Source organism: Pan troglodytes, chromosome 1 (assembly GCF_028858775.2).
Source record: "Pan troglodytes isolate AG18354 chromosome 1, NHGRI_mPanTro3-v2.0_pri, whole genome shotgun sequence".
NCBI classification, from domain to species: Eukaryota; Metazoa; Chordata; class Mammalia; order Primates; family Hominidae; genus Pan; species Pan troglodytes.
This window is the reverse complement of record NC_072398.2, coordinates 121,077,501-121,087,649: the sequence shown is the minus strand read 5'-3', so window position 1 is coordinate 121,087,649 and position 10,149 is coordinate 121,077,501. Positions and strand designations below refer to the sequence as shown.

The 10,149-nt window shown below is 52.1% G+C and overlaps 1 protein-coding gene across 1 annotated transcript; it reads left to right on the top strand.

Moving 5' to 3' along the window:
- Window positions 1-416: 416 nt before the first annotated feature.
- Window positions 417-1,775, top strand: UBL4B (ubiquitin like 4B). Its single transcript, XM_009429785.4, has one exon. The coding sequence runs from the start codon at window positions 1,226-1,228 to the stop codon at window positions 1,742-1,744; it is 519 nt and encodes a 172-aa protein (XP_009428060.1). The 5' UTR covers window positions 417-1,225; the 3' UTR covers window positions 1,745-1,775.
- The last annotated feature ends 8,374 nt before the right edge of the window (window positions 1,776-10,149 follow it).

Genomic DNA, 10,149 nt, shown 5'->3' with positions numbered 1-10,149 from the left:
TCCCCTCAGCACTCACATTCTTGAGGGCCCGATGGCTTCCTACTTTTCTGTGGTCACAGGAGCATGCTGCTTAACACCTGTGGACCAGAAGTGCCAAGGAGGTAGCACTTCTATTAGCCAAAGACAGGAGTCAGAGCATAAAGATGCAGCTTCGGCCAGGTGCGGTGGCTCACGCCTGTAACCTCAGCACTTTGGGAGGCCAAAGCAGGCAGATTGCTTGAGTCTGGGAGTTTGAGATCAGCCTAGGCAGCATGGAGAAACCCATCTCTACTAAAAATACAAAAATTAGCCAGGCATGGTGGCGTGCAGCTGTAGCCCCAGTTACTTGGGAGGCTGACACAGGAGAATTACTTGAACCCAGGAAACGGAGGTTGCAGTGAGCCGAGATCATGCCACTGCACTCCAGCCTGGGCAACAGAGTGAGACCCTGTCTCAAAAAACAAACAAAAAAAAAAACAAAAAAACCACACCTGGTGCAACTCAGGTGTGTTCCATGCAACCTCCCAGAACTCCCCAGCAGGATAACATACTAGTTGCCCACAATGGCAACCTGCTCATGAATGCACATTTTGATTTCCCTCCCGTCCTCATCTCACATCCTCACTCCCCTCCTGGTGCCTCCTGGGGTCACCTCCTAATTGAGTACTTGTTCTCAAATCCCTGTCTCAGGGTCTGCTGCTGGAAAGCCCAATCCAAAAGAGCGTGTAAAGTGCCTGACAGAAAGAGGACACTTGATAAATGCTAGCCAGCTCACTAGTGTGAAAGTGTCATGAAGGCAGAAGTCATCCATTTGAATATGACTGTCTCCCCAGGTCCAGGTGCTGGCACAGAGGTGGCACCTAATACACATGTATTGAAGAAATCAATAGACATGCTCCTCCCACCACCCTGTCCTTTCCCTCCCTCCCTTTCCCTAGTCTCACTCTCATTTCCCCCAGTCCCACATTTTCTTTCCTAGTGCTCTTTTTCTCCTCTCATGGAGGAAGGATGCTCTGGGCCCAAATACCCCTTTGCTGTCCCAAAAGTTCCACTCTGGAAATGAGCCCTCCCGCAGCATTGTGACATCACTGTGCACTAGCCAATGGCTGCCTGCCTAAGCTGGGTCCCTGGTCTCCTGGGACTATTAGCCCTCTGTTGATAGGGAGAAGCCAACATCTCCTGCAGGACCCCCTAATCTTCAGGGCAGCTCCCAGAGCATGGATCCCTCCTGATTCCACTCAGCCCGATGTTCCTCACCGTCAAGCTGCTCCTGGGCCAGAGTCTGAAGGTGTCAGGGCAAGAGAGTGTAGCCACGCTGAAGAGACTGGTGTCCAGGCAGCTGAAGGTGCCTGAGGAGCAGCAGCACCTGCTTTTCCGTGGCCAGCTCCTGGAGGATGACAAGCACCTCTCTGACTACTGCATTGGGCCCAATGCCTCTATCAATGTCATCATGCAGCCCTTGGAGAAGATGGCGCTAAAGGAGGCCCACCAGCCCCAGCCCCAGCCCCTGTGGCACCGGCTGGGACTGGTCCTAGCTAAACACTTTGAACCACAGGATGCCAAGGCCGTGCTGCAGCTGCTAAGGCAGGAGCACGAGGAGCGCCTGCAGAAGATAAGCCTGGAGCACCTGGAGCAGCTGGCCCAGTACCTCCTGGCAGAGGAGCCTCACGTGGAGCCAGCTGGAGAGAGGGAGCTTGAGGCGAAGGCACGGCCTCAGAGCTCCTGTGACATGGAGGAGAAGGAGGAGGCAGCAGCTGATCAGTAAACGGGCCATCCTACCCATTTGCATGCTTAAATTCTCCCGGCCTCATCCTTTTGTGTTCCCTGGTGACTTTTCCTACTACTTCCTGCTGATGTGGATGCGTCCACACCCCTTTTTGAACCTTCCAAGCAGCTGGAGGGTTTTTGGATCCCTGTCCCCTCTTGGGCCTGAGGTCCTCCCTCTGAAATGCAGAGTGAAACAACCCTCATCACCATGCTTCCCCTAGAAGGGTTCTGATCACCGGAGGGCAGCCCCAAAGGCCACAGTCCCCTCCTGTGCTGGCAGCTTTGCCCACACATACCCAGCAGCTCCCCAGGCTGAAAGCAGCCCTGGCCCAGGGTCTCCATGGTTCTAGGCAGACCCTCTTTCTCCTTCGGAACAGAAAGACAATGTGAGTTCATTTTCCTCCATCCTCAGACCGTGACATCTCCCCTAGGCTCGCCAGCAGCCAAGAGGAGAGGAATGTCAGGTAGCTGCCCCTTGCCTTCTGGGTGAGGCTGCCCCTGCTGTTCTCCTGCTTGTGCTTCCAGCTTAAGGGACAGGCACAGCAGAGGTGGGAGTGGGAGGAGGGCACGTACCGGGTGCCAGCCCTGGAGCCCTCAGGGAGACAGACACAGACCAAGAATAGCAGGAAACTGAGCCTCAGGCAGAAAAAAAATTCAGCAAAGTCGTACACTCCCTGTGGCCAGCGTGAACAGAGCCATGCCCCACCCTCCCAGACTGATCAGTCAGTAGGTATCACAGCTCACATTACCTGCCCAGCGCTGCCCAAGGCTCCCTGGAAGGAAAAATGGTATCTGTCAATGAGGATCCTTGCCCTCACAGAGCACGCAGCTTAGATGCAGAGAGCTGGTATACATGTGAAAAGTAAACTGGTGACGTGAAACTAGAGTCTAGTGTGTGTGACTGAATGCACGGGGCCTCACGGGGCCCTGGGTTCAGCATAGAGGGGCCAGTCCCCTGCAGACTACGAGGAAAGCCAGGCCCTTTACTCTGTTCTTTGAGTGAGAGAGTGGCCCTTGCAGAGGCTGAGGAGTCCCCACACTGTGTGTGTGAGTGGGAGGGAGTGGGGAGCTGTGGTCCCCCATTCACTGCTGAAGCCCCTGAAATGCTATTATTGCAAAAGCTTCAGTCCTGAGTGATGGGGATGGAGGGAAGGGGTGGAGGAGAATGTCTTGAACAAGCAGGGCCCCCTTCCCTAGGAAGCATCCTGTCCTTGGCCTGCAGGGCCCCTCGTCCTCTCTTCCAGTCCGAGTCCAGCTGTGTGGCCATGGGTAACCTGCTTTTCCTGTCTGATGCTCAGGTTTCCCACCTGTTGCATGGGCATCCTTATAACAGCATCTACTTACCCCATGAGTGTTGGTGAGGGTTAGAGGCAAAGACTGTCCAACTGGGAGGGATGTCTTCTAGTGGTGGGCTCAGCGGCAGTGACAAGGATGGATGTGGAAAGCATTCTGTTTGTGGGAGCCTGCTTAGCAGTGGTCATTCCCTCATCTCGCAGAATAAGACAACCCCGTTCAGCTTATGACCCAGCTCCTTTCCCAGTGCCCCACCCACTGTCCCAGCCAAGAGAGGAAACTAGGGGCTCTGAGGAGACTAATGACCTCTCCCTGGGGTACCAAGGACCCAGCACGCACTGGCTGCAGCCAGCACTCCCAGGCTGGGGTTTAGGGGGCCCAAGCCTGCTCCTTGGTTCCTGTCCTGGTCCTGCTCCTGGGCCCTGCATCCTCAGCAGGGGAGCCCTCTTGACAGTTCTGTGAGTGTTTTCATGCTGGGGCTGTGCCATTTGCCAAGGGAGATGAGCCTATTATCTTTACATTAGGGGAACTAATAGCCCATTTCCCAGGAAATCTGTGAGCGATAAAAATAAGTGGGCCATTTTATTCCTTTTACTGAGAGAAGCTGGCATGAAGGACAGGGGAAGCCTTTGTTTTCTCTCTAGTTAGTGGGAGTATCAGGGCTGGCTGAGAGCAGGCCAGGGGAGGCAGCCACCTCCACTGTCTGTCCCCAGCACTGCAGGGGAGGATGTCTCCAATCCCAAACGGGGAAGAAGGAAAGTTGGTCTGCTCTTCCATGCACCTCCCACTACCGACTTCCTCCATCCCAAGGGCCCTCCTGCCCCTGTTCCTCCCTTCAAAAGCAGGAGAGAATGCACTGTCACTTGGAACTTAGCAGGAACTTGCACCTATTTGTCACCACTCCCAGGAATGGTCTTACTCAGTGCTGTGTTTCTCAATGTGGGGTGACAGGCATTGTCTCCTAAAGGATGTTGTTATAGTCATCAGAGAACAGAAGTTAGGAGTGTATTGAGGGGCTGGGGCAGGATCAACCCCTAATACTCCAGCGATGGGTTTGGATCCCATCTGTGTTGAGAACACTAGCTCTTGGGCTGCCTGCCATGGGACCCCTCACTTTGCCTAGTTTTGCCCTATTTCAAACTGAAGCCTGTACCAGTGCAACTGTTGAAGGCTCCCTATTTCCTCTCTGCTTCACTAGGGAGAAGGCACTTTTTCTAAACTTCAGCCTTGGGCAGAAACTCTTTCCCCTAACTCCCCACAGCATCTCTCCCCTACCTACCTACAGGTAACAATTTTGCTCATGTTGGGGGCATTTCAGGACAGCCACCACATCCGGTAGCCAGCTTCGTGTTTCTATCCACAGAGAAATCTAGCTTCTCATCCCAGCTCCTTCCTGGGTCACCTGCAGGCCAACACCCTTCAGTCCACTGGTCCATGGCAAAATAGTCTTTCTGATAGAAATAGGCAGAGCATCCTGGTCCATGTGCTATTTAGTCAGTCCTTTGCTTTTCGATCAATAAACATATATGGGCCTCTGTCTCAGTCTGTTTGTGCTGCTATAACAAAATACCTTAGACTGGGTAATTTACAAACAACAGAAATTTATCATTTACAGTTCTGAAGGCTGGGGTTTCCAAGAGGAGGGTGCCAGCAGATGTGGTGTCTGGTGAGGACCTGTTCCTCACTGACAACGCCTGTTGTGTTTCCTCACATTGCAGAAGGACAAACAGGCTCCTTGCAGTCTTTTTTTTTTTTTTTTTGTTAGGGTCTCCCTCTGTCACCCAGGCTGGGGTGCAGAGGCGTGATCTCAGCTCACTGCAGCCTTGACTTCCCAGGCTCAGGTGATCCTCCCACCTCAGCCTCCCGAGTAGCTGGGACTACAGGTTCACACCACTACACCCAGCTAATTTTTGTATTTTTTGTAGAGACAGGGTTTCACCACATTGCCCAGGCTGGTCTCAAACTGCTGGGCTCAAGTGATCTGCCCACCTTGGCCTCCCAAAGTGCTGGGATTACAGGTGTCAGCCACCACACCTGGCCTCAATCTCCTTTACAAAGGCACTAACCCATTCATGAGGACGAGCCGTTGTGATTTAATCACTCCCCCAAAGTCCCTACCTCTTAATACTACCACACTGGGGATTATGTTTCAACATGTGAATTTTGGGGGACACCAGCATTCAGACCACAGCATCCTGCCATGTGACAGGCTTTGTGCTGAGATTTAGACTGGTAGACAAGGAGTCCTGTCTCCTGGACCGAGAGTAGTGCGCCCCCTGCTGTCCCTTGCAGCATGGTGCAGCAGAGGGGCTTTGGAAACCCCTGACCTCCAGTGTCGGCCTGTAATTAGGATGCAGTGATGTGTTTGTAGGTAGCTGGTCCTGAAAGATGGGGCAGGCAGTGGTGTGTCAGGATGAAGTCTTGCAGATGTGGAAGAAGCTTTCAATGTTCCAGGGCTCCAGAAACCCCGGACGGCTGATTTTAGAAGCAAATCCAGTCCTCTCCCCTCCTTCCACTCCGACTTGCTTCCCTCCATCAGCCTTTGTTCAGGATTAAGTAAGATTTTAGTTATCATATAAAGCTTCCGGCCATTTTAAACTGGGGAAGAGAGGCATGGGTAGAAGGAAGTGGAGGGCAGTGCTGCGCCTCCTCAGAAAAACAGCAGAGTCCAGTGGAGGTGCCTGAGGGAAGACGTGGTGACATTGTGTTGAGATGTAAACAGACAGGATGGGCGGGTTCTGGGCATCTTCCTTCTGTGCTGGGAGAGGTGCTGTTATAATGGGCAAGGACCAGGGGTAGAATGTCAGCTTTTTTTTTTTTTTTCTTTTTGTGACAGTGTCTTGTTCTGTTGCCCAGGCTGGAGTACAGTGGTGCAATCATGGCTCACACTGCAGCAGCCTTGAGCTCCCAGGCTCGAGCAATCCTCCCACCTCAGCTTCCTGAGTAGCTGGGACTACAGGTGTGCACTACCATGCCCAGATAATTTTTTTTAATTTTTCTTTTGTAGAGATGGTCTTACTATGTTGACCAGGCCGGTTTCAAACCCCTAGCCTCAAGCAATCTTCTTTCTTGACCTTCCAAAGTGCGAGATTACAGGCGTGAGCCACTGCACCCAGTTCAGTTTCTATTTCTGTATCTGGGACTTAGCTTGAACACCACTTTGCTTTTGCTAAATGAAAAATATTGACGCCATAGTAAATGCAGTAAGCTCTCTTGGACGCAGTTCTAAAACTGTTGAATTCTTCATACTGTGGGGTGGCCCCATTAGTGAGACAGTCACTGCAAATGGAAGTCCAGAAGTACTGAGTCTAGGTCTTCACATCAGGACTAATTTGACAAAAGCACCAGCTGTGAAATGGAATGATCAGACTGTCCCCTGAGTAGGTGCACTCTGACAGCCAGAGATCCCAGTGTAGGAAGTCTTGCACTGGACAGGGGCCTGGGACCCAGTCTTGGCTCTTCTATTTGCCTTGAGCCTTGGACAAGTCAAGTCACTTCATATCTCCGGACCAGAGACTCCCTCATTTGCAAAATAGAAGAAGGAATTGGACTTGACCCCTAAAGTACCTTCTGACACTAAGGTTCTGTGATGGTGTGAAGTCATGAACAGGAGCTGCTGATGCCCCAGGCTGGGGAAAAGCAACAGGAGCTGGCTCTCATGGGGGCACTGTGAGGCCTTGAACACACATCAGGGATGGCCATTTATTATGAAGATAGACAATGGCGGGATGGTCAGGATGACTTGCTACCAAATAGCATGGACAATATAAATACATTTTTGTAATGAAATATGAAGCTCAAAATCATATAAAACAACATTATAGATATTATTTAGGGACACATGCTTAAGAAAACATTAATAAATGTTTGGTAGGAAGGGAAATGCAACCGAGGAAACTTTTACAAGGGCTTCAATTATAAAGTGTATTGTGTCAAGTGGTGGGTACATGGGTATTAGTTTTCTATTACTGTACAATGAACTACAGTCATCCCTTAGTATACATGCGGGATTGGTTCCATAACCACACCCCCTCTCCTGCATTATACCCAAATCCACACATACTTAAGTGGGCCCTGAGGAAGTCGGGTGTACAACAAGCCAGCCCTCTGTATACGTGGGTTTTGCATTTTGTGAATATTGTATTTTAAATTTGCATTTGGTTGAAAAAAATCCAAGTATAAGCAGATCTACTCAGTTCAAACCCATGTTGTTCAAGGGTCAACTGTACTGCAAATTCAGCAGTTTAAAACAACACGCATTATCTCACACTTCAGTGCCATGTCTTACCTGGGTTCTCTGCTTAGGGTCTTAGGCTGCTGCCGTGAAGATATTGATCGGGTTGTGTTCTCCTCTGGAGGCTTGGCAGGGGAGAAATTGGCGTCCAAATTCCTGTGGTTGGCAGAATTGATTTTCTTGCAGTTGTGGGACTGAGGGCCTGGGCTTTTTGCTGGATGTTGGTGGGAGGTCACCCACAGTTCCTAGAGGCTGCTTGCAGTTCCTTGCCATGTGGGTTTTTCTAGCATGACTGCCTGCTTTAGCAAAGATAATTTCTAGAGTTAGCTGGCAAGGCCAAGTCTTCTACAACATAATGTAATCATGAGAGTGATGCCTCACCACGTTTGCCAGTTCTGTTAGTTAGAAGCGAGTCACAGGCCCTGCCCACATTCAGAGGGAGGGGTTTATACAAAGGCTTGGATGCCAGGAGGTGGAGATCACAGGGGCCCTCCTTATATTCTTTCCACTGCAGTAGGTGTTGATTATGTCATTATATAATTTTGTATGTACAAAACCATGAATCATAAACCAATTAAAGTGGTCCACGGCCCAGGAGCTGTGGGAATATAGCATAGATGAGGAGGGACTGCTCTCAGATGTGGTCAGGTAGACTTCAAGGTAGCATCTGAGCTGGTGACTACCAAGTTGCTTTTTCTGACACCCAAGGGCCCACATTTACACCTGGGGAATTGTTACTTGGCTCAACATGCCGAGCATATGACCTTGCTGGATGCCTCATGACACCCAGAGACATATGGACACACCCAAGGCACGTATCCACAAACACACAGACAACCCCTCCCAACACCTCAAACCTGAAGCGTGAGGGTCTACAGTGGCAGAGCCGGGTTTGCCGCAGTGAGCTTTACTCTCAGCGGCACTTATGGTGTCAGTGGTCCAGACCTTGCCTTTTGGGTTTTAGGCTGTTAGAGCCCCACTGACCCAGCCCAGCCCAGGCAGTCCAGCCAGAAGATCTCACAGAGCAAATTCAAGGATAGAAAAGGGAGACTTTACAGAGCCAAGTTCAGGAACTGCTAGGGCTGCAGGAAGAGGTCACCTGGACCTCCTTTGCTATCTTCAAGTGATGCATCATGTAGTCAGGACAGGAGTTTTCATAAGAGTATGCGGGGAGGTCCCCAAGCATATGGAGATGGATGCATGTGTGCACACATTCGTGCATTGGTTTCCAGCAGGCTTTCAAGGGTACCTGCACATGCACATCAGCCCATGTATGTCTGAGGGCAGAGACCACCTTCTCTGTGTGAACTCTCCAAGGTGGCATGTTTGCTTTCCTGATTCCTGCTCCAGCCTGGCTCACTCTCCCTGTGCTCTGGGCTGGACTTGGGTGCTGCTAGCCTGTGGCAGGGGAGTGGCCAGAGGGCAGGCTGCCCTGGCTCCTGCTGCTGAGCCAGCTGTAACTCATGGAGGCAGCTGAGGCATGAACAGCTGCAAAGCCCAGTTCCTGGTGCCCTCTGGAGCAGATGGTGCTCCCTGCCAGCTGCCTCACCCTACTCCCCTCTTGGGTCACCTTTCTCCTTTCTCTGTCTTTTTTGCTTTTCTTCTTGTACCTCTTCACTACCATTTATCTGCTGTCCTCTCTAGTCACATTTGGGGCTAATTCCGCTGCATTGTATGGCTATCTGGGTGCTTCCTTTCAGCTCTTTCTCTCTCTGTTCCTTATATCACTTTCTATCCACCCACCGCCCACCTTTCTTTCTCCCATTTCTTTCAGCCATCGGTAGTGGCCCTTCTGTTAAACACCATCACCACCATCACCATCACCACCACCATCACCACCACCGCCATCACCATCACCACACACTACCAACATCACTACCACCACCATCACCATCACCACCACCACCACCACCAGCACCATCACCACCATCACCACCACCAGCACCATCACCACCATCACCACCACCACCACCACCACCACCATCACCACCACCACCACGACCACAACCATCACCACCACCACCACCATCACCACCATCACCACCACCACCACAACCATCACCACCACCACCACCATCACCACCACCACCACCACCATCACCACCACCACCACCACCATCACCACCACCACGACCACCACCACCATCACCACCACCACCACAACCATCACCACCACCACCACCACCATCATCACCATCACCAGCACCAGCACCACCACCACCACCATCACTACCACCACCACCACCACCACCATCACCACCACCACCACCACAACCATGACCACCACCACCACCATCACCACCACCACCACCACCACCACCACCATCACCACCACCACCACCACCAGCAGCATCACCACCACCACCACCACCATCACCACCACCACCACCACCATCACCACCACCAACACCACAACCACCACCATCACCACCACCACCACCAACACCACCACCACCACAACCATCACCACCACCACCAGCAGGAACACCATCACCACCACCACCACCACCATCACCATCACCACGACCATCACCACCACCACCATCACCACCACGACCACCATCACCACCACCACCACCACCACCATCACCACAACCACCACCACCACCATCACCACGACCATCACCAACACCACCACCACCATCACCACCACCACCACGACCACCATCAGCACCACCACGACCACCACCATCACCACCACCACCACCACCACCACCACCACAACCATCACCACCACCACCACCATCACCACCACCACCACCACCATCACCACCACCACCACCAGCAGCATCACCACCAACACCACCACCACCACCAGCATCACCATCAACACCACCACCACTACCACCAGCATCACCACTAACACCACCATCACC

Coding starts and splice junctions, on each gene's coding strand:
- UBL4B (XM_009429785.4), top strand. CDS start 1,226: ATGTTCCTCACCGTCAAGCTGCTCCTGGGCCAGAGTCTGAAGGTGTCA.